This window comes from Cornus florida, unplaced genomic scaffold (genome assembly GCF_030987335.1).
Source record: "Cornus florida cultivar Cherokee Brave unplaced genomic scaffold, ASM3098733v1 CherokeeBrave_3.0.0_Hap2_Chr05, whole genome shotgun sequence".
Classification (NCBI taxonomy): Eukaryota; Viridiplantae; Streptophyta; class Magnoliopsida; order Cornales; family Cornaceae; genus Cornus; species Cornus florida.
This window is the reverse complement of record NW_026775575.1, coordinates 7,525,349-7,552,429: the sequence shown is the minus strand read 5'-3', so window position 1 is coordinate 7,552,429 and position 27,081 is coordinate 7,525,349. Positions and strand designations below refer to the sequence as shown.

The 27,081-nt window shown below is 31.6% G+C and overlaps 1 protein-coding gene across 1 annotated transcript; it reads right to left on the bottom strand.

The window, feature by feature from the left end:
- Positions 1–24,517: 24,517 nt before the first annotated feature.
- Positions 24,518–26,745, bottom strand: LOC132306099 (protein NUCLEAR FUSION DEFECTIVE 4-like). Its single transcript, XM_059803327.1, has one exon. The coding sequence runs from the start codon at positions 26,414–26,416 to the stop codon at positions 24,719–24,721; it is 1,698 nt and encodes a 565-aa protein (XP_059659310.1). The 5' UTR covers positions 26,417–26,745; the 3' UTR covers positions 24,518–24,718.
- Positions 26,746–27,081: the final 336 nt, after the last annotated feature.

Genomic DNA, 27,081 nt, shown 5'->3' with positions numbered 1-27,081 from the left:
CTAACCACCCATTTAAATAAGCCCAGCCCTAAATTAAAGGCCCAGTCCAAGATTCCATTTAGTAAAAAGAATAATTGGACTTTACAATTAGGCCCAAGCCCAAATTTGGCTTATTTAAATTTCTATTAGTTTTAACATTTTTTCCATGTGGGACAAATACTTCCCACATTTTGCATACCCATTTAGGCTTATCAAAACACCACACTTTGGAGCTAATATCTCATTCACTCGGAAACAGATTTGAGAAAGTAAATATACCACGTTCATCTCCTTGTGGAGAGAAAAGCACTCGTCTAGAGATTCGCAAAAAATTATTAGCGAAATCTATTCAAAACCTCATCCAAAGTTTATGTTTTTAATGCCCCCATTTCCAGCAATCCCCCACATAAATGGAAATTTGCGTAAAATGCAAAAGATGATCGTCCAAACACTAGAGAGAGTATAGTTGAAAAGTTACTGCATCAGGATAGGTAGCTTTTGGCTTTGAACCTTCCCTAGTGTATTGCTATCGGATTTACTGGCTAGCCAGTGAACACGATGTCTTTAACTGTTCAGCCGTTTGTGTAAACCAAGACTATAACAAACACACAATACCTTTCCTCACAAAGTTGGTTCTCATTGTTGTGTTCATTTTGACCCTGAACAACTCCTGGTATTCAATGAGTGCTCCAAAAAACTCAGCCTTTATAGTTCTCATAGAAGCGGCTCTACTTCACACTCATATAGGTGACTTCTTATTAAGAGTATCCTACCATACCCCACTTGATTTTTCAAGGTATAAGAGTTATTAAAAGCGTAGCTTATCATAATCCTCGCTGTAGGTAGCACCGTCTCATTATAGAAATGGGCAGAAGATTTATATCTTCCCAATGCTTCTGGTGAGTCACTCAGAATTTCTGTTGTCCCTTTGAACCTAGGTCTTGGGATCTCCAGTCAACTAGGTTGGGTTTCCATTAAGATGACTCGTTAGATTTCGGCTTTTAATCCTATTCCCCTCGATGATATGTACAATTGCTCTCTAGTACAACCCTCAATTTTATATGTGGCCATAAGGTTATGTTTAGAAATATTACACTCTGTAGAGATTTCTCCAGGTGAGAGCAAATTTATACTTTGTGCCCTAAAATTGCTTATTGTTAGCAATATCATTTTCTTTAGTGGCACTATTGTAAACTTACTTTGAAATGTCCTCTAGGTGAAGTCTATTGACTTTCCTATTTGATTTATTCAAAGTTTCTAACTTTGAGTTATATTAAGAACATACAACTACACCTTTAATACAAAAGACATATCCACTCTTGGATTTGAAGTCTTTAATATCCCATATCCAGATTGTATCACTGTTACACCTCCAATTTAGTTAGATACCTCGATCTATGCAATATTGAATTTAGGGTGTATCTAAACTACCCAATTTATTGTTTTTCAGTGATCTGATCCTGGATTGAAAATGTACAATTAAACACAGTTATTAAGATGTCTTGCAATCTCAACTAATGATATACTTTGACTAGTATTTATATTTGAGATTTTCATCTACAAAAGTTAGTTAGGCTTTTGTTATCATAACTAGTATTATCTCAATCTCACTCTATTGAGAATATACTATGTTATCAAATGTTCAATCTTTAATATCAAATATACTAATTAGTATATCATTAATATTTTTTAAGGCATACAATGACTTATACATCACATTTATGTCATTGTCTTGGTACCAGCTTTAATCCACTCAAAGACTTATAAGCTTGCACACTTTACTCTTCAACTAGAACAAATAACTCAGCTTTTCTACTAGAAAAAGAATTCTTCTAGGTGTTCCATAATGTTTTCCTCATATGAAACAACATGCATTATTGTTATAATACTATAAATGATTTTTGGTTCTATCCAAAATCTCTTAGGATTAAGAACCCTACATTTATAAGTATTTCTTATCTGGTGAGGTAATTCATAGCAAATTTTATCTATGGACAATATCCCCCCCACAACTTTGTGATAATCCTGAAATTTTATATATGATATATTTCTTATGGTTTTCCAACTCTTGAAATACCATATATCAAATATTTCACCTCAGCTACCTTTTTAAGGTTCTATATTCGCTTCTCAACAAGCATGTATAATAGTCTCTAGTGCATATGTATTCATTTTATCTCTAGCTTGTTCTTATAATATGTCACTGACGTTATAATGACTTAATGCTAGAAATATTAATTACAATGGACTTTATTTAATTATTATTTGTTTCTACATCTCTTGTATTTTATGAATTAAATTATTTAGGTTCATGTTAAGTCAGTCATATTAACATGTCATAACATTTCATGTGTCACACATCACATAACTCAATCATTTAAGCAAATAATTATCTTATTATTTAAGCTTTGGATACAATCACCACAGAGTGAGCACTCACTTCTCAAGTATTATTACACACTCTTCTCATATCTCACTACTAGATTATGATGAGCACCCACTTCTCAGCTATTACCGCTAGCTTGAAGTTAAGTTTGTTTAGCAATCAATTCTAGTAGCTCATACCTTTAGTACACACTTATCTAAGTAGTCTATCTTGGTAGTAAAGTAATTTGTTTTGAAGAATATTCTTCAAAAACTACTACTTTACAAGTAGTATTATTCCCTCCTACATGAGCAGATATGATGTATAGCTCAAATAACTTATGGCTAAAATGGCTACTCATCACCCTCAAGTTTTTTACTATCAAGTTGAGAGCTAGAACCAACTAACAGTTTTTCATCTTCCTTTTAAGTTTTGTGCACCTCATTAATCATTTTAGCTTATAGCTAAGCTAACTAGCTTAATTTAGCTTGTCTCGGTGTACTTGCTTACTGTATCCATAATATTTTCCATTAAACTCTTTCGAGTTATTAGAAAATCTTCTCTTATTCAGCCCATTTACAGCTATATATGTCTTAAACACTAGTATAGATCTTTTTCCTTTGACTATCAGGAGAATTGGCATAGTTGGATTAGTCAACTTTTGTTTCTTGTATTACATACACAAACCAGTCATGAATTCATACAAATTCAATAATATCATATATTAAACAAATTATGTTGTAAATTTGAATTACAATGCACATTAAGCAATTCAACTACATAGTTCAATATTCTAGTATCAAATAAAAGTAAACACTTATAAAAATAATATTGAACTTGCATAACAATATAGTTTCATATTATATCATATGATTAATTATATCACATAATTAATTTAAGAAAAAAGATTTGTGGTTCAAAAGATTTAGAAAACCTACTAGAAAACCAGGACCAAAAGATTAAGACGTCTTAGCCCTCTTGCTACGTCTAAGCTCATCCTTATTTTCATTGTATGCATAAGAAAATTATATGCAATACTGTTATGAGCATAACCTATCAAATGTTTTATGCAACAATTCACTCCACCACATGGTATAATATTATCTGCTTTGGGCCCGAGCCCGCATAATTTTATTCTTGGGTTTTATCCCAGAAGGTCTCATACCAACTGAAAATAACACTACTGTGATACCCCCGGATTTCCGAATGGGGGGTTGGCTAGGCCCATGCCCGAATACCCGAGGATATCAAAAACAAAATTGGGAATAAACGAACACAGAGTACAAAAGAATAAAGAAGAATAAATAAAATGCTGACAAGAAACTAAAATGATAATCTAATAATAAACCTCAAAATATATTTCCATTAATTAATAAACTCTTCTGAAACAACTGATTCTCCAAAATACAACTCGGGAATCCATACTGTGTGGATTCCTAGAAAATCTAAACTAAACAAATGACAACAATAACTGTCTAAATCAAGAAACTGAATCATAAAGGAACTCCTATGTAGCATCAGAAGAATGAAGTAGACTGATCCCCGCTCAGCACGAACAACCTTTACTACTGACGAACACCTGAAAAATAATAGTGGGTCAGGCCCACAAACAAGTTCTACTCTACTACAGTCCAAGCAGAGATCCGATACACGTATTCATCCTAGTCAATCCAACAGTAACTAGTAGTCTGTATATATATATATACACACTAAACGAACTTCACTAGACTATAGGGTTGTCTTAATCTGAATAGTAGGCAACATGCAAAACGCACATATAGTGGGCATGAGTACCTAGACCTACCAAGGTACACAACTACACTATATCTAGCTACTCATCCCTGGCGATATACGCACCTAACCACTGATCCTGAGACTCAAGCTCATATCATGACACTACACTTATATATATATAATCTAGTAACCATCCTATTCAGTATAAATTAATCCTCCATAAGTCATTCAACTTGTTCAGCTGACCTGACTTGAATATAAGTAGGACTTAACATTTTAGTTAATCCATTCCCTTATATAAAATAGGTAGGACTTAACTGATAAATTAATCTGTCCCTAGAATGCTACCGTCCCATACCAGTTTATTAAACCACACAATCCAACAATTAATGTAACGATTAAGGAAATACATTAAACAATCCAGAAATAACTATGATAATATGATATCAAGTTATCACAAAATAGGAATGACTTATTATTTATTTAAGCTTCCTATATCATATATCCTACATTAACTGATTCTTATACATATGATGATATTTTATTATACCGTCAAATAAGCATTCTCCATATCTAATTCATCCTACACATTTAATCTCAATTGCTAAAACATATTAAAAGATTAAATTCATTCGTTTGTTTAAAATATTCAAATAGCAAGCATCATTATGATTGAGTCTATTTAAATTTATTTAAACCCAAACTTAGTTCCTATTTAATGTTCAGGAATCCTAGGCATGTTTCTACGTTCCATCATTCCACAGATATGAAAAATACATAATTTAAACATGTAAAAATTCACACCGGAAATCAAATCAAAATCATGCATTTATCAATTCATAACACAAGAACAGATTTGAACAAAATTCATAAAACTTATGTTCTAATCCAATTAAACATGCATAATTATTTAATTTTATGTGTTTAATAAATCCTGAAATTTCCTAGGCATGTACAGAAACACGATTCAAAGGGAAAGAGATAGAAGAAGAACTTGCCTTAAACTTTCGAATCAAAAGTTAAACTTCTTCTTCCTTGATCTTCTCTCTACAGGGTTTTTCTCCTCCTTCCTTCCTTTTCCTCCTTCCTTCTCTAACTCTCTCTCTCTAGAATATATCACATGAATATTTCTAACCCCCTTTTACAACCTATAACTATATATTTATAGGCTAAATAAAATAACCCTAACCCTTTTTCCCAATCCAAGTCAACTTAAAAAATATATATATTAAAATATTAAAAAGGTAAGTAAAATATGTTACGTATATAATTTATGTATATGTTTATTAAATAAATAAATTATACACATACCATTATTTATTAATGGATTATCCAATAATACTTAAGTTACCATAATATTATAGAGTAACTTAAAACATAATACGTATCAAATCTATGTATATTTTTATTATTTAAATATAAAACATATACATCAGATTAAATATTACTACCCAAGTTACCATAAAAGTAATTAATAAATTACTTTCCCTTTTATATATATTAAAAAGGTAAGTAAAATATGTTATGTATATAATTTATGTATATGTTTATTAAATAAATAAATTATACACATTCCATTATTTATTAATGGATTATCCAATAATACTTAAGTTACCATAATATTATAAAGTAACTTAAAACATAACACGTATCAAATCTACGTATATTTTTATTATTTAAATATAAAACATATATATCAGATTAAATATTACTACCTAAGTTACCATAAAAGTAATTAATAAATTACTTTCCTTTTTATATATGTATATAATATATATCTATATATATACATACATAACTATCCATGGATAATAATCCATACACATCCAACCTCCTATCCAAGTAATCCATGGGACCCAATTGGTTGGCCCATTACTATTAACCATAACCATAAAAGAAAAATAAAATAAAATAATAAAAAAAAAAAGAAAACATTTAATTTACAATTAATCAAAATACCATTTAAGCACATAATCTAATTAAACAATTAACACATAGACAAATACAAATAATACATAGACACGTAATCAAATAATCAAGTAATACTTAATTCAATTAAACACATAAGTAATTAGTCAAATAATCAATTAAATAATTAAAAATACAATTAAAACAAATAAATAAATACCGAGGCTATCTTTTTAAAATTAGGGGTATTACATTCTTTCCCCCTGACAAAAGGAAATCCGTCTTCGAAATTCGCCCTTACTTTCTTCCATTATGCTTGGAAACTGTGAGCAAAAAACATCCTCATATTCCCAAGTAGACGCAACCTCACTATAAGGGCTCCACTTAACTCCAATATACCAAGTGGTATACAGAGTTCCTATATTTTAAGAAACACAATAATCATATAATGCGTAGGTTGTATCAAATAACAACGTAATCCTCCCATGTCGACAAAGGAATGATCTAGATACCTCCAAGTGCCATAGAATATACGCACAAACTCCTATGCACCCAGCGCTAATAATTTGGTAACTCTAATTCAGAGGCGACTGCCTTAATTGCGAAACACAGTTCTCTAAAAGTCAATATAATAAGTAAAATTGACCTTTCTCCAAAAATCGCCTTTCTTCCTACATGGAAAACAGAACGAGCAAACTACTCCCTGATAGAAAAATTATAGTATACGAGTTCAACTATTTACAACATCCCACTGTCGCCTCCCAACCGCGCACAGTTCAATACAAAGGGAAGTATCTCTTTCCGACATATTTTAAATGAAGTCGAGGTCTGATTGTACAACCCTTACTTCAATTTCCAACCAACAAATGAGAGGTATGCATTGTGAAAGATACAAAACCTCCAAAGTTGTCACACTAACCTCCTTGTGCCAACAATATCACAGACACAATTCTGACAAGTGAAGTAAACACTTCCAACTGTCCATGAAAATCTAGGATATACTCCTCAAACATATCCTTTATGATCTAATTTAATCTCTCGATTAATTCCTCCGTCTATAGATATGAAGTAGAGCTGCTGCTCCAAAATCTTCATAAAGCTCCTTCGAAATAGCACTTTGCATCCACTAATATGGACATCCACATGCTATAACACCACTATCACTGAACTATAGAACTACTATGAAGTTCTAAAATAAGCATCACTCAAATTTATGTCCTCAAGCGATCTTTTCTCAATCCAGCACTCGGATTCCATATGAAAAATTGAAATTCCAAATCAATGTCGATCATTCCCACTGACCGTCACTCCTGTTTAGTTCAACTTCCATATTTGTTATAAGAAGTGGCTAAAGATTCTATGATATCCGATGATCAACTTTCTACCTTTGTGGCAGGTTTTACACTTAGGGCAATTATATATGCATCCTTATTCGTATCTGTTCACCAAAACCAACATTTGATGTCATGATGTACCTTCTAACCGTTTGAGCACACCGAGAAAAATTATAAACTTTCCAGCTCAGTCGCCCGATCGTCGTATCACTATTTACAGAAACTACTAAATCCTCCTCGAGTACCTTAAACTCCATCTGAGTAAGGTAATACCGTCTCCAAGGTCAGCTCCAATATTCAAAGTTGACATTCTCAACTATCGTAGTAATAACAAGTGTTATTATTACACTTGCTATAAATGCATCTGATAACTCAATAACTAACCGAAAGATTTAAATATCTTATCGGTTGTTAAGAGCGTCCACTTCCATAATTGCTTCCACCAGACGAAACTTGATATAAAGTGTGAATTACCACTTCTATCTATCTAAACCGTCTCATGATCCATTCTATTCGTATGAACTGAAATCCTACCAGTTTGAAATAGACAAGAATCAAGCTGACCTAATGTATCAGTCAACCAATATCCCATCCAGAATCCTGACCCTTGTTTTAAATCAGAAATCCGTAAAATGCTCTCTCATTTCCACTTTAGTATAGGAAATGGCTGCAAAGTATCTAGTGATCTTTGATGGTTCATCTTTACTATTTAATAAATATTAGACTTAGAGATAAATCACTATGTCCCTTCTCCTGCCTATCGTGAAGCATCATGTTTCCACCAGGATGAAGAACTAAAAGTTGTGAAACTCTGTCCGTGCATCCTCCATCCAATTTGTTTATAGAAAGTACCGTTAGTCCTGTACCACCAGCTTTCGTCTGTACCCAATGTTTAAATTGGAGCATCTTCAAAAGCGAATTCTGTAACTAAATCTATCCACCACTGATGCATGATAGACTTGCCGATATTGAAAATCAATCGGTAATTCCATTTACCAATAGTCAACTATGACTTTAACTCAACAAAAGTCAACAAACTACGACCTTTCCATACATACCATGCATCTCATCATTATATAGGTGTTTGGTTTCACCATCTTGTCTTTGACACACCCTACTTCTTTAAGACAAGTTAATGACAATCCGATTTCTTTGTCTAACTTCAAAAGAATATGAAATCTTTCCATCCCCTACATAAATTATCAATTTCCTAGCAACAGCTAATTGTTGCAAATTGTGACTAAAAAATAATTCCATATTATTTATGGAAATGAAGAGACTTAGTTTCCTCCTCCATGTGCAACACCGGCAAATTCCTCCTAATGACACACCCTCGTGAATAAATTCTTGATTAAGAATTTACTGATGAATATTTATTCAGTCTCCTATCCTCACTCGGTGTCATTCCAATAAGTACTTAATCCAGTATTAAATCCTCCATCCGACTTGGTAACAACTCCTAAAATTTTCAAGATGATGTTCAACAAATCCAGCACCTCTGATAAATCATCATGGCGTTACAGTGATCTTTATTTACCACTACCTCACGTATACCGAAACATTAACAACCACCAATATCATGGCGTTGTAATATGATACGAATCCATACCTAACGTAAAGTACATCAAATTAATCGTTCTAGATTGTTTGACTCGTAGTGATGGTTTAATTATCCCATCCCAAAACACACCATAATGACACATGTCTAGGTCCAATAGATTGGCTAAATTTATGTGTATCTACCAAATCCTATGACCGTATGCTTCCAAATCTAGCGTAAATAGCGCTATTACTCCATGTTATTAAAACATTAGTTGACTGATCACACACTTGCGTCCTCAACTAAACCATATACCAAATCCTGAATAATTAACGAAAATAAAATATGTATGATAAACACAATAAAACAAAATATATTCCTACTTAAGACATCGTTCTTTCTAGAAAAGAAAGCCTCTTTTGAAATCAACCTTACTAGATTATTTCACAATTTCCTTTTATAGTTTCGTAAATAATCATCCAACCTCGAAACATATCCTTTAAAACATAGCTTAAAAACATAAATGTTTGCCTAAGCAAATACCAAGGGCTTAACCCTCATCCTTCTTATATGCGGAATGTAAACTGTCTAACTTGGCTTTGTAAAGCGAATTAGAACGTCACAATATAATACCAATGCTCTCTTGTATGTGATTAAAAAATTATATATTTCATTCTGATAAGAACACATCCGATCCCCAAACTCCTGAACAATACTTCTTATATACCTCTTTTAGAGTTGATAAGAAAGTTTAATTATTTGTAAATTGATCAACCCCAATTCTACTAATAACATTTCGCTGTCGTGTGGCGATTCAGATCACCTTGCGCGATCATCCATCTTCAAGATTTAGTACCATCTCTATTGGATGCACATAAATCTCCTCCATTAGGATCCTCTTCGGCTCCTACTCCTCGCTTATCTCCTTTTTGAGATCAACTGAAGTCGTGTTGACCCCGATATGTGGTGACCTATCACGTACACCTAAATCCTTCCTTGGCTTATATTTTTAAGTAACGCCAAACGAACCAAAACCATCGATCCCTAACTCTGCCTTCTGGCAACGAAATCGATAACGTACTCCTTTACTCCTTTGGGTCTTTGTCGCTTTCGCCTTGAACCCATTATTTTCTTAGTGCCAACCATTCTATGACTACAGAATATAATTGACATCAGTTTCTCCTAACAAACCGTAAATAGAGTACAACGAATCTTAATACGAGCTCTAAGTTTTAAGAGACGCAACGCGGAAGTCACATAACGAAAGACACTCCTAAGGACACTTGAACCTGGAGTGCTCTGATACCAACTGTGATACCACCGGATTTCCGAATGCGAGTTGGCCAGGCCCATGCTCGAATACCCGAGGATATCAAAAACAAAATCGGCAATAAACGAACACAGAGTACAAAAGAATAAAGAAGAATAAATAAAATGCTGACAAAAACTAAAATGATAATCTAATAATAAACCTCAAAATATATTTTCATTAATTAATAAACTCTTCTGATACAACTGATCCTCCAAAATACAACTCGGGAATCCATACTGTGTGGATCCCTAGAAAATCCAAACTAAACAAATGACAACAATAACTGTCTAAATCAAGAAACTGAATCATAAAGGAACTCCTATGTAGCATCGGAAGAATGAAGTAGACTGATCCCCGCTCAGCACGAACAACCTTTACTCCTGACGAACACCTGAAAAATAATGGTGGGTCAGGCCCACAAACAAGTTCTACTCTACTACAGTCCAAACAGAGATCCGATACACGTATTCATCCTAGTCAATCCAACAGTAACTAGTAGTCCGTATATATATATACACACACTAAAGGAACCTCACTAGACTATAGGGTTATCTTAACCTGAAGAATAGGCAACATGCAAAACGCACATATAGTGGGCATAAGTACCTAGACCTACCAGGGTACACAACTACACTATATCTAGCTACACATCCCTGGCGATTTACGCACCTAACCACTGATCCTGAGACTCAAGCTCATATCATGACACCATACTTATATATATAAAATCTAGTAACCATCCTATTCAGTATAAATTAATCCTCCATAAGTCATTCAACTTGTTCAGCTGACCTGACTTGAATATAAGTAGGGCTTAACATTTTAGTTAATCCATTCCCTTATATAATAAATTAATCCTCTATAAGTCATTCAACTTGTTCAGCTGACCTGACTTGAATATAAGTAGGACTTAACATTTTAGTTAATCCATTCCCTTATATAAAATAGGTAGGACTTAACTGATAAGTTAATCCGTCCCTAGAATGCCACCGTCCCATACCAGTGCATTAAACCACACAATCCAACAATTAATGTAACGATTAAGGAAATACATTAAACAATCCAGAAATAACTATGATAATATGATATCAAGTTATCACAAAATAGGAATGACTTATTATTTATTTAAGCTTCCTATATCATATGTCCTACATTAACTGATTCTTATACATATGATGATATTTTATTATACCGTCAAATAAGCATTCTCCATATCTAATTCATCCTACACATTTAATCTCAATTGCTAAAACATATTAAAAGATTAAATTCATTCGTTTGTTTAAAATATTCAAATAGCAAGCATCATTATGATTGAGTCTATTTAAATTTATTTAAACCTAAACTTAGTTCATATTTAATGTTCAGGAATCCTAGGCATGTTTCTACGTTCCATCATTCCACAGATATGAAAAATACATAATTTAAACATGTAAAAATTCACACCGGAAATCAAATCAAAATCATGCATTTATCAATTCATAACACAAGAACAGATTTGAACAAAATTCATAAAACTTATGTTCTAATCCAATTAAACATGCATAATTATTTAATTTTATGTTTTTAATAAATCCTGGAATTTCCTAGGCATGTACAGAAACACGATTCAAAGGGAAAGAGATAAAAGAATAACTTGCCTTAAACTTTCGAATCGAAAGTTAAACTTCTTCTTCCTTGATCTTCTCTCTAAAAACCTCCTTCCTTCCTTTTTCTCCTTCCTTCTCTAACTCTCTCTCTCTAGAATATATCACGTGAATATTTCTAACCCCCTTTTACAACCTATAACTATATATTTATAGGCTAAATAAAATAACCCTAACCCTTTTTCCCAATCCAAGTTAACTTAAAAAATATATATATTAAAATATTAAAAAGGTAAGTAAAATATGTTACGTATATAATTTATGTATATGTTTATTAAATAAATAAATTATACACATACTATTATTTATTAATGGATTATCCAATAATACTTAAGTTACCATAATATTATAGAGTAACTTAAAACATAATACGTATCAAATCTATGTATATTTTTATTATTTAAATATAAAACATATACATCATATTAAATATTACTACCCAAGTTACCATAAAAGTAATTAATAAATTACTTTCCCTTTTATATATATTAAAAAGGTAAGTAAAATATGTTATGTATATAATTTATGTATATGTTTATTAAATAAATAAATTATACACATTCCATTATTTATTAATGGATTATCCAATAATACTTAAGTTACCATAATATTATAAAGTAAATTAAAACATAACACGTATCAAATCTACGTATATTTTTATTATTTAAATATAAAACATATATATCAGATTAAATATTACTACCTAAGTTACCATAAAAGTAATTAATAAATTACTTTCCTTTTTATATATGTATATAATATATATCTATATATACACATACATAACTATCCATGGATAATAATCCATACACATTCAACCTCCTATCCAAGTAGTCCATGGGACCCAATTGGTTGGCCCATTACTATTAACCATAACCATAAAAGAAAAATAAAATAAAATAATAAAAGAAAAGAAAACATTTAATTTACAATTAATCAAAACGCCATTTAAGCACATAATCTAATTAAACAATTAATACATAGACAAATACAAATAATACATAGACATGTAATCAAATTATCAAGTAATACCTAATTCAATTAAACACATAAGCAATTAGTCAAATAATCAATTAAATAATTAAAAATACAATTAAAATAAATAAATAAATACCGATACTATCCTTTTAAAATTAGGGGTATTACAACTACCACATAAAGCACTTCACATTTTCCTTCCCTAAGTGATATGGGACTGTATACCAAAAATAAAAGCAAACCCAAATAATTCAATTGAGTGCTAGATTAATTATCTTATTATAATTAAGTTATGTGTTACGATTATATTTGATGAATAGGTGTGATGTTTTGATTTGTGGAATGTTATGATTGAATTGTTGATTTGTAATGTGTGTATTTATGCTTGCGTAAATTGATTATTAATTATTTGTAATTATTAGATTTAATTTAATTATTTTATTTATTTAAATTAATTGGATTTGGGTTTAAGGAAGGTTGGACCAAAGGATATGGTCTTGGGCTTGAAGAAGGCCTTATTGGGTTAATTAGTAAAGGCCCATGGTTATTTAATTATTTAAATGATCATTTTTGTATTAATTATAAATATATAAAATTATAAATTGTTGGGGAAAGATATATATAGAGATATATATTTATATATATATATGGGTTATGTGACTTAATTAACTAATGGTTAATTATTGAACATAAATATATATATTTGTGTAATATAATATATGTTTATATATATTATATTATATCCTAGTTGGAATATGATTTAGGTTTTAATGTGTATAAATATACACATAAGGTTTAGGGTTAAAAAGTTAGCACGTTAGAAAAATAAGGGAAGCAGAGAGAGAGGAAGAAGAAGGGCTACAAGGAGGAGGTCGGATCTAAAAAGGAGGACGTCGGAATTGGAAGAAATAATTAAAGCCTGAAGCGTCGGTTTCGTTTCGAAACATTTAGGCAAGTTCTTTTCTAACTTTCCTCTTAGAACCCATAAGTTTATCACCTTGAGTATCAGAATTTTAGATTAAATTTATTAATCAAATAATGGTTAAATCAGAATAATTAAATACATAAATTATTATATTTGATTTGTGATATATCGAATTTTAATTGTGCATAGAGGTGTTATATATTTTTAAAATTAATTTATAGGTTGATTTGTGACCCAATAGGTTGAATAAGGTTTCTGGAATTTTTCTAGCATTTTTGGATATTTTTCTGGATTTGTTTTATATTTTTCTGGCATTTATAGAATTTTATATACAATTATTATGTGTATAAATATATATATATATATATATATATATATATATATTGTATATATAAACTGGACGTATATCGGCGCAAAAATAAGGATACTATAATCTGGTGCGGTGCGGCATAGTGTAACAGTATGTACACGTGATTCTGGGCTGTTGATATATAATGATGAAGGATGGTTGCTTCAGTGTGTTGCGGCTCATCTTATTACGGTGTACCACAAATCTAAGCCATAAAGGTGCTTTGATTGAAGAGGGAGTTGATGTAGTGTGGCGCAGGTGCATAGAAGCTATGGAGATCCAGTGAAATGATCATGTGTAGCGCGTGCATGAGGACTGAACGCGTTCAGCGAATAGAAGTGTGTCACATCAGCTAAAGGGAGAAGCAGGCGCGTGGTAGTGCGTCTAGAACGCGTGTGGCCATCTGTGAGCTTCTGGTGGCGCGTGGAGGCGCGTGAAGAGGGTTCAGGTGCGTGTAGTGGCGCGTGGGGGCGCGTGATGAGGTATTTTAGGTCCCAGTGAGATCATATGGGGTCCGGTGAATTTCCAGAGTTAATTTTAAGCCTGTTAAGGTTGAAATCAACCACTAGTGGAGATATTCTTAGGGTTTAGGGAGCCGTTCAGTATTACTAACATATTTAGTAGCATTTATTTGCGTAGAACAATTAATTAACAATTTTATTATCAAAGGAGTTTAATGTATATATATATATATATAACTACAATTATTTATATATATACATGTATATGGTTTAATTAGTTGATGGTAAGCATGGAAGGTTGTATGTATATATATATTTTTTTGATATATATGTATATATGTGATTTAAATAATCCAAGATTATTATGGAAGGTTTCATACACATATATATTATAAAATATATGTGTATATATATCATTTATGATTATTAAATATTATAAATCTTATTTGGTATTATCTTGATTTGTAGATGGTATGGTTGATTTAAAATATTAATAAAGTGGTTATTAAGTAAGGGCATGCTTATAATATGCATGGGAAGTCTATGTATGGATAAGCTTATAGTTAAGTTAAAGTTAGTAATATTTTAAATGGTTGAATTGTAGGCATGGATGAGTTACCAAAGGCTTAAATAAATGGCATTATGATTTATGAATAAATTTCATAAATGGGAAGCATGGATGAATTACTATTAAAAAGTATAAATAAATATACTTAAGGAAGCATGGTTGAATTGCTAATATATAAATAGATATATTTTTAATGGCATGGTTGAATTGTCATTGCATAATTAAATTATTATGTGGTAGATGATTAAAACTTCATCTATGGTTATTGTATTTATAGGTTGGACTAGAACTAGATATTCTTAAATTAGAATAATCTAGTAATTACAAGTTAATGTATTATTTTATGTGTATTAATAAAATAATATTGGTGGGAAATGGATGAATTGTCAAAGCCTAGATATTGGTTGTGTTATTTAAATAATTAAATCATTATTGAGTTTGGATTAAATATAATATTATTTAATTATATTTTTTAAATGTTTAATTAACTGCCTAGGACGGGATGGAGATTAAGGAACTTTTTCTGTAAAATAAAATGGTGAATTGGTTTAGGAATGATTATTATTTAATCTTTGTTTTAATGGATTTAGGAAATTAATGAATCTAATAATAGATGTGGTTGTTGTATTATATATAATTATTTTTATATATACATATCCTTGTATATTAAAGTTAAAATTCTTTACTAGGTTTGGTTTTGATCAGAGATGGTCTATTTATTGATTTTCAGAAGCCTGGTAGAGTGAACTTGTTCGTAGGGTTTAACCCACGATTTTTTTTTCAGGCTATTAGAAGTTTCAGTCTCGAGGTTGAGGATTCGCAGCTAGGAGACTATCATTCATCTATTCATCTTGTGTACTTTTAAGTAGTATTGGATTATTGGATAATGTTTTAAAGGGTCCTTGAGTTACAGGATTCCCGAGTTGTAATTGTTGGAGAATTATTAATTAATGAAATATTTATTTATTAGTTTTCTTCAGCGGTTTATTTATTCTTTTATTTCATTTTGTACTATGTGCTTGTTTGAAATACTTCAATTATTTTAATATTCCCCTAACTTTTGTGCGCGGACTTGATCAACCCGTGTTCCAAAATTAAGGGGTATCACATCATGTTACTTTTAAGATGTAACAACCCTTATACTAATATGATATGAGATAATTAATAATATGCTAAGAAATGATTAATTATATATGGAACTATATATTTAATTAAATATGCAAAATAAAGCAATAAATTAATAAATAGTAAATAAAGAACCTGGACAGAGGCTAGTATTGGATACTATATCCTTAAGACAGATTCGCCCTACTATGGTGCTAACAGACTCAATGGCGTCTATCTCCCAGGATACAACAGTCTACATCCACCAGTAATAGCACTACAAACTCGTGGATGTGGCGAACTTCCTCCGTGTAATACTCTCTCTGACTCAAAAATGTATCTATACTATATAAATGCTGAATTGGGTGTAATCCGAACCAAATGGTTCGGACCAATCTTAATATGTCTTGATGAAATTGGATTAGGGTCTAAGTGGTTCGGACCACTTAACCTATGGTTTGAACCCACTTGGGTTGGGTTCAAGTCCAGAAAGGGAGATAGAAGAAATTGAAAAATGAATGATTTGTAAATGATCCAAAGGGGGGTATTTATAGGCAACAAGGTGCCTTTCAGATTGAGTGCAACCCTTTAGAAAAAACTAAAAAGTAGTTTTTAATTAATTTGCCTTTTCGGATTGGGTGTGTCTCTTCATCATTGGACATAACCATTATATGTGTCTCTTCACACTGCACACATCCACTCCAATTGGTTGCAATGGTTCACATGGTGTCTGTTCACCAATAAACACATCCACTCCAATAGGTTGCAATGGTTCACATGAATAGTTATGTTTGTTGGTTTTGAATTGCAACCCTTTAGAAACAGATACAACTCTTTGAAAAACAGATGCAACCCTTTAGAAATATATGCAACTCTTTGGAAAAAAAAAACTAACTTTTAATTTAAATTCAAAAACTAACCACCCATTTAAATAAGCCCAGCCCTAAATTAAAGGGCCAATCCAAGATTGCATTTAGTAAAAAGAATAATTGGACTTTACAATTAGGCCCAAGCCCAAGCCCAAGCCCAAGCCCAAATTTGGCTTATTTAAATTTCAATTAGTTTTAACATTTTTTCCATGTGAGACAAACACTTCCCATATTTTGCATACCCATTTAGGCTTATCAAAACACCACACTTTGGAGCTAATTTCTCATTCACCCGGAAACGGATTTGAGAAAGTAAATATACCATGTTCATCTACTTGCGGAGAGAAACCCGCTCATCTAGAAATCCGTAAAAAATTATTAGCGAAATCTATTCCAAATCTCATCCAAAGTTTATGTTTTTAATGATCCCGTTTCCAACAAGAAGAGCATCAATTAATACAAGAGTTTATATCTCTCTCATAGTTGAGAGTCATTCATCATGACAATGATAAAGAGCAATTGTTATAACGGCTCTCACAATTAGCTCGACTTACCCTTGATCTGGTTCATTTCTTTATTGATAAATAGTTCATCATTTATCATAGAAAAATAAACCATTTACGATAACACAATTCCAATAATTTATCAAAATATATAAAATAGCACAGATGCAACTATTGAGAGTATATTCCCAAACTATGAATCAATAATTACCCAATGTACCGGATATTAGACCCTAAGGCAACCAAATAAATCAAAGTAATTATTAATTAATACAAGATGAGTTTATAACTCTCTCATGCTTGAGAATCATTTGCCATGACAATAAGGAGCAATTGTTACAACATCTCTCGCAATTAGCTCGACTTACCCTTGATCTGATTCATTTCTTTATTAATAAATAGTCTATCATTTTATCTCTGATAATAAACCATTTATGATAACGCAATTCCAATAAGTTGTACATTCCTTACATGAACCTATTCATGTAAATACAAATCAAATACGTAATCAAGTGGACAACCTCGATTCAAATCCCGAACTGACCAACACATATAATTCACCAATTATATATATATATATATATATATACACACACACACACACACACACACAACACATTTAAATAAATCACGAATAAAATAAAATGCAACAAATGTCAATTGCAATTAATAAATTTTGCTATGGTAGGGCATACAAAACCGTCAATGGCGATGGAAGGCTGTGGTAATTGTGGAAAGATGTGGCAGAAGGTGGTGGAAGACTTTAGTGGTGGAGGTGGTGATTTTTGGCCTAAAAAGTGATAGCTTTTTTAAATTTAAATTTTTTTTTTTTTTTTAAGTTTTACTTGAGAATAGAATAATCATTTTAGTTATAAAATGAATTTTCATTTTAAAGAAATAATCATTCTCACTTTAATTTTCATATCAAACAAATTAATGATTAAAGTAAGTATTTGATTATTTGTTATCAATCTATTAAAGTAGGTATTTGATTATTTTGTTTCAAACTAGGTCAAAAGGTAACCACAAATAAATGATTTGATAAAATCTGGTGGGCAAAGAGGACCTTCTATTGTGAAGTTACCATCAATAACCTTACTAAGTAACCCTAAAAGGTTTTTAAAAAGGGATTATTATATATAAATAGTGCTAATAGTCTATATTTATTATTTGATGGAGTCAAAGTCTCATAATTTCGAAAAAATAAAATTGAAAAACATACTGACGTGGATATGAAAAAATATTATTTACTCTTACAGATGTACCACTTTTAGGTATATAAGTACTATTTTTGGTACACTCGGATATCACTTTTGGTGTACAAAAAGTGGTACCTAATGCAAAAAGTGGTTACATATACAAAAAGTGGTACTTATGTGTCTAAATGTGATATCTTTTTGAGAGTAAATAGTATTTTTTTATGTGTTTATTTTTTCTTTTTTTGAAATTATGAGATTTTAATTCTATTAAATGATAAATATGAGTCATTAGTACTATTTATATGTAATAATTTCTTTAAAAAATTGGATTAGCGAAATTATGCTAATGTGAAATGATCCCTACCATAGCCTACCTCAAAAGTCAAATTCCAAGTGCTCTAATTGGTCCTAAAAAAATAAAATAAAATAAAATAAAAACATATGGGTCCTACGTCCAAGTTGCACGCTGCTGCACTCCCGTGTCGAGTGACCACTAATGGGATTACAAAAATGGGAACAATAATGTCTAATGCCTTGGCCTGAGGCCATAAATGATAACGTTTTCAATTTTCCTACTTGTCCGACTCTTCTATTTGAGTGCTGGAGGACTCCATTATGACGTTATCACCGTGTTGCCGACCATTCATCTCTCTCATTTCAAAAAAAACAAAAAACTTGTACCTGAAAAATATATTTTTACTTATGATTGGAAGTTTTGATCCGAGAAAAATCACAAGCTTTAATTACGACTGGATTAAAAAATATAAGTTAAGTATAGAAAATATCCCTAAAATTTGTTTATAGTGCATATCACATCTACATCCTAAAATTTCAATTTAGTACAAATAAGAAATTTAAATCTTAAATTGACTAAATTATTCTTACTCAACCATTTTATAAAAAATATAAAAATAAATAATTTTGTAAAACGATTAATAAAAATATTATTTGAGGACGCTCCTCACGTGTTAAAAACACCCCTAAATTTTTATTTTGATACAAATAGATCCTTCGAATAAATTTAAACTCTAAGTTAACTAAATTACCTTTATTAAACTATTTTATAAAATATATAAAAATAAAATTAAAATAAAATAAAAATAAAAATAAAATAAAAAATAAAGCAAAAAAAAGTGCAAACTAAAACAAACAAATTTGTTCCAAATTCCGAAAATCATTACACACTAATATTAGGATTTTTTTTCTTTTTTAAAAAATTTACGAATACAAAAAAAAAAAAAAAAAATAGTAAAAAACACTAAGTATGGAGGTGATGGGTTTAATATATTGAAGGTGAGATATGTCAACTTGTTGATTGAACTTATCCATATGAAATCATGGATATGTTCTATCTAGTATCTATCTCAGAGTAGCTGTCAAAGTGCGTCTCTTCACAATCACAAAGGGACGTAAACTCCAACGGTCGATTAACATACCAAAACATATCAATCCAAAGGTCTCTTCTTATCTTCTTCACCCTGCATAGTAAACCAAACGGTAGTTTATCTTTTTGCATACCAAAAAGGCCCCAGAAGGCATGTGCGTTGTAGACCCGGATAGATTTCGGTCCCACAAAGGTTTGAAATTAAAGATCAATCGTGGAATAAGAGTTAAATATATGCAATATGTTTCAATATTCTTTCCTATAAAATAATGTTGTTATGTATAATGTGTAAATTTTTTTTTTTTAATTTTTTTTTATTATGTTTGTTAAGATATATGGTTGTGTCATCAATATGTAAAATTATTAAATATTTTATCCAATTTTTTTATACAGCCACATCATTATATTTCTTTTATCCTTCTTATTTCTTATTTTATTAACTAATCAACCCTATATGAAATAGATTTGTAAAAATTATATGGAGTTCATATATAATACTGGAAGTGAGGTTTAGACATGATACTAATTGGTTATCATTGGAAAAAGTAGGTTGGGGTTCAAATGATCGTCAAATTGTAACCCCATTATTTTTCTAGTGAAAATCACAAGCTTTAATTACGACTGGATTAAAAAATATAAGTTAAGTATTGAAAATATTCCTAAAATTTGCTTATAGTGCATATCACATGAATATCCTAAAAAATTTGGTGCAAATAAGAAATTTAAACCTTAAATTGACTAAAAAAATTTTACTGAACCATTTTATAAAATATATAAAATAAATAATTTTGTAAAATGACCGATAAAAATATTATTGGAGGACGTCCCTCGCGTGAAAAAAAAACACCTAAAATTTCAATTTGGTACAAATAGGCCCTTCTAATAAATTTAAATCCTAATTTGACTAAATTATCCTTATTAAACTATTTTATAAAATATATAAAACTAAATAATTTTGTTAAATGACTGAAAAAGATACTATTGGAGGACCCCGGTAATAGACAAGTAAAGATAAAAATAGAAAATAAAAATAAAAATAAAATTATAAAAGTAAAGTAAAGATAAAAATAAAATAAAAAATAAAGCACAAACTAAAGAAAACAAATCTGCTCCAAATCCCGAAAACCATTGCACACTAATATTGTAATTTTTTTCTTTTTAAAATTTTTTTTTTTAACAATGTTGCTACGAAAAAAATAAAATAAAGGAAAAAAAATTAGTAAAAAATACTAAAACTAAAATCTCAACAAATTCAAATCCTTATTCTACAAATTCTCAAAGTATCAAAAAAAAAAAAAAAAAAAAAAAAAAAAAATGGAAGAAGATAATGTGCACATAACACCCCAAAACGGATATTACATCACTAATTTATATCAGAATGGATATTTGTATATAATATGAAAAGATTATGGGTATTTTTTAACGACAAAATTTAACCCCAAGAACATATACAAATTGTATACAATTTACCAAAGGGCATTTGGCCCAATGGTATAACCTCTCCATCTTTAAAGAAGAGGGGAGGGGTTCGAACCTCAGCGTGGGCAAAAAAGTGTGTGTGTGTTTGCTTTACCATCTAAAAAAAAAATTGTATACAATTTCAATAGTTAAAGCCCTTGTTTGAGCTCATGTTTCTAAAATAATATATTTACTAAGTTGATTTTAAAGCCAGCAAAGAAACAAATTAGAGCTGATGAATAATTAAATTAAAATTTTATTACCAAATTGTGGATATTGCTCAATAAGAAGTCTTTTGGCAAACTTTGAATTAAGAGGATTTAATAACTATATTGATTGGCTAAAAAATACATTTACATAACGAGGAAAAGTCGGCTTAAATCCTTTTAATTTATATAATAACATAGAAGAAACCTAACCAACTTGTGTTGCCTTTGTTATTGGTTTCCAGATTAACGGTCAAACTTTAGGTATGTTCAAAGAATAATAAATTTAGGGGGACAATTCATGTCTGTCATAATCGTGTTAATTTTAAAATATTCTATTAAATAATTTAATCCGAACATAACTCACATGTCAAAAACTCTGTGTGTTTATATGTAACTCGTTTAATGAACTATTTGTTAAAATAAAAAATTAAATTATTTAAATTATTATTATTATTATTATTTTCAGTTAACTCGGGATGATACGAACCCTTAGGGTCTCTACACAACCTGATTAATTCTCAAGGACCCCACTCAGGCCGAGAAAGTCACTACAAGGACAGCAGAGGCTAGCTACAAATAATACCCAGCGGAACTCGAACCCCAGACTTTAGACTTGTTAAGCTCTAAAGTTTTGCGAGTAAACCACTGGTCATATCCGAAGTGGATTATTATTTAAATTGTTAATAATAATCAATCAAACAACAAATACATATAAGTTTTAATTCAATCAAATTACTGAATAGTCTCTAGCCTACAAGTAAATTATATGACACTAGTAATTTTAGAATTTAAATATAAATTTATTTATGACAAATATAGTTAATAAGTTACACGAATTGAATCATCTCAATCTAAATAAGACACGATTAACAAAACGAGTTAATCATATTTTTACGATCCAAATTTATTTAAGATCAACCCAAATATGTTTAATCCGTATTGTCTACATATCCTATTGACAAGTCATTTGAAACTTTGACACCCCTAAATAAAATAATTTGTAGACACTAAAATTTTGGTGAGCTTTAGTTTTGACAAATGGACCCATTAAATATGGGCGTAATGTTTAATTAAGTTATTTAAGTGGTCCAAACTTGGTCCACTTAAATTATTTAATTAGCCGAGTCCAAATGGTTAAATAAAAAGATAATTATTCCTAATAAAATATATTTGGAATAATTATTTTTAAGGATAGTTATCATAATATAACCGGCCCGGCCCAGTTATTATTTTATCATTATCAGGAGATAACACATGTCATCATCCTATTAATCCAAGAAGCCTATAAATATAGGCTTGAAGGAAGAAAGAAGGTACACAAAATTCAGAGTCTAGAAATCCAAAAACTCAGAAATTCAGAAATTGAGGAAATCAGAAATTTAGAGGGCAATCCTAAAGGCGAAGAACACCAAGCACATCCAAAGTCGTGCCGTTCTTCACCAAATTCAACAAATCCTCTATGAAGATGAAGAACAACAAGCACATCAAATCGTGTCGTTCTTCATCCAAATTCAACGGTGATCAACAACAAGCACAGCCATAGACGTGTCGTTCTTCATCCAAATTCCACAGTGATTCAAGATCAATCTTGTGCAACCCTTGGATCACCGTGGAATTTGGATGAAAAACGGCACGATTTGATGTCCTTTTTGTTGATCACCGTAGAATTTGGATGAAGAACGGCACGATTTGATGTGCTTGTTGTTCTTCGTCTTCAGAAAAGATTTGTTGAATTTGGTGAAGAACGGCACGACTTTAGATGTGCTTGGTGTTTTTCGCCTTCAAGTTTGCCCTCTGGCCCTCTGGATTTCTGGCCCTCTAGATTTCTGATCTCTCAATTTTTGAACCTTCTGGATTTCTGAGTTTCTGAATTTCTGGATCCTGAATTTGTGTACCCCTTTCTTCTTCCTTCAGGCCTCTATTTATAGGCTTATTAGATTAATAGGATGATGACACGTGTCCTCTCCTGATAAAAAAAAATTATAACTGGGCCGGACCGGTTATATTATGATAATTATCTTTAAAAATAATTATTCAAAATATATTTTATTATGAATAATTATCTTTTCATTCAATCATCTTGTTGCGCTAGTTAAATAATTTAAATAAAAATTTGGATCAATTAAATAACTTAATTAAATATTAAACTCATATTTGATGGGTCAATTTGTCCAAACTAAAATTCATTAAAATTTTAATGTCTACGTAAATAAATTAGAGACGGCGGGATGTAAAGGCTACAAGACAGAAGGTAATGAAAAAACCCAACAGATGCCAACCCTACACTCTTACTCCCAGACACAATTATTATATTGAAGTGGTCCGGTGGCCTATTGAGTATTTAACTATTTATCATTAAAAATAACAAAATAAAAAATTAAAAAAAAAAAGAAAAAAAGAATCAAAGTAGGACAAAAATACAATTCATACAAGTCCAAAAGAACAACGTGAAAAGCAAACCAAAATATAACTAAAACCCTATTTTACCCCTCCATAGATTGTGTTATGCCTTTCATCTTGATCTCTAACTGTTACCTTATCCTTATGAGAAACAACAGTTACTTGATGAGTAGCTCTTTCCACACACCGATTTTCTCGAAAGTGTTCGAAGGAATGGACTGGATACAGACATATATAACATATTATATAAATATATATATATGTATGTATGTATGTATATGTACATTTGACATTATTTGAGTAAAGTGCTCTCACAACGTTAACTTGCATTATTAGTGCATCAAGCAATTCTTCAACACATCCAAACACATCTGGTTTTTGTTTTTTTTTTCTTCGAGGCTCATGTTTTTTGAATAGAATAAAACCAAGAAAAAGAAGAAAAACATACATGCTAACCAAAGTACACCTATAAAAATTAACCTGGTTGTGTCCTTCACATATTTTGCTTGGCTTCCATCTCGGCTTGCTCTCTAAATTTCTTATATATATCCCCTTTGTAGAAATCACGAGTTCTAATTACCAAAATGAATGAAGCAAGTGCTCCAAAACATGTAACACTTGCCAAGATTATAAAAGGAAGCCTATAACACCCTGAACCAATACAAGTCAATTCCTTCACCGACGCTCTAGTCAGTCCTTTTCTCCCAAGCTCCTTCAATGCCTCTTGATCGTAAAGATGTCCCGTGATCTTCACATTCAGTATATATGAGCCCAAAGGACTGGCCACTTGTCCACAATTGAATAATGTTGAGTAATACTTTAGGCCGAAGAGCTCAGATATGATTGCGAAAAGAAGGGGCAATTGTGCTCCGAATGAGAATCCAATGACTAATGAAGCTACGTAGACTGAACCGGGGAAAGGAAAGGCAATGAGGAGGTGTCCAGCACAGGCCAAGAAAAGAACCAGAGTCATCATGAGTGGCCTGGGAAATTTGTACTTGACAAGGAGATGTTCGGAGACGAAGCCGGCAAAGATCCGCCCAAAAAAGTTCCATATGCTTACAAGAGACACAAAGGTCTTGATGGTTTTTGTTGGATATCCCAGTGATTCTCCAATCTGACCCAAGTTGTCCACTGCAGTTAAGCTTGACCCAAGTCCACAAAAAGTTGCCAGGAATAGAATTAGCATGTCTATGCTAAGAAGTGCCTGTAAAATTGTGTAATCTTCTCCTCTTTCTGGTTTATTGAATATATCTTGGTACCAAGCTGGCGTGGACGACTCTGGCTTCACCGCCGACAACGATTCCGATTTCACCACTGTTGGATTCTCAACAGTGGTTTTATTTTGGTTCCAGAAAACATGTTCTTCTCTAATGGCAATCAAGAGAGGGACAAAGAGCAAGAGACAGACAACGGTGGCACTACCAGCATAAGCACCTCTTGGAAAAGATACTAATTTTTGTGCAATGGTCATGGCCATGATAAACAATGCTGTCCCAATTGATATATATAGGAATTGATAAAAGACTCTGAGCTCATTAGGCTGCCTAATCATCTTCATGGGCCGGATTGTGTATACGAAAACCAGAGACAAGGCAGCCGGAAGCCACCCAATGAGGAGGATGAGAGACTTGGAGTCATTTCCATAGCAGGCCAAATAAATCTGTGTCATGATAGCTCCACTTAGGCCAGTGTATCCTTTCAACAAACCTATCATGATGCCTCTGCTTTCAGGGAAGTTTCTAACGGAAGTGACAAGAGCACCTGTGTTAGCAAAGTTTTGAGAATTGGCTCCAATGCATATGTAGATGCACATCTGCCACACTTTTGGCTTGGCGATTTTGCCGGTAACGGCTAGCCATATCATGAAATAGCCTGTGAAATTCAAGGCTGCACCCATTACCAGAACGAACCATGTCGGAGTTACCTCGGCAATGAGGCCTGAGAGGACCCCAACATTGGCACCAAAATCTTTGAAAAAGCCAAGCAGGTTGAGAGTTGTTTGATCATAACCCAGAGAAGCTTTTATTTCTTTGGAGTAGGTTCCGAAAAGATAAGTGGCACCAGCCATAGACATGATCAGAAAGGAGGCGAACAGGGAGAACCATCGTCCTCGGAGAACATGGACGACGAATCTGGAGCCTCCTCCGGCGCTGCCAGACCTTGACCCGGACATTGAAACCTCACACATATCCTCCTCCTCCTTCTCCCCCTACTCCAAAATGATATAAAAATTTAAGGTCATGGAAAACAAGGTATAAAGAGCAGAGAATTTATAGATACATATATTTAGGACATATGAGTTGGGTGTTGAAAGATAATTAATTGTGGTGGTGGTGGTGGGGTAGGAGAATTCGGAGAATGAAAAGACAACCACCTTGGAATGATAAGAAGAAAACATGGCCAGTAAATTAGCAACATTGAAGTTTGGGTGAGTTGTTTTGTACTAATTGTTTTCCCACCGGAGCTAGGAGGGCAAACTGGGTAAGCTATTTTTGATTTCTCTGCGAAGAGTGCTTGTGGGTGAGAAACCTTTTCCTCGCCGCATTTTTTAGCGGAAATCATTATCCTTTACAAAAAGTGTAAGGATAAAATTGTCTGGACACTATTTTAAGGACCCAATCAGGCAACTACAAGTTTTACATTAGCATTTTATTTGCAGATGTGGTTTGAAGTTGCTATTTGCCAGGAACCAAATTGGCAACTACAATACCATTTTATTTGAAGACCTCGTTTGACCAGGAACCAAGTTGGCAACTACAATACCATTCTAAATGAACACCCTTCGTTTGAAGTTATTGTTTATTAAACTGAGCATAGATGTTGGTGTAATTTGAATTTGGATATATATGTAAA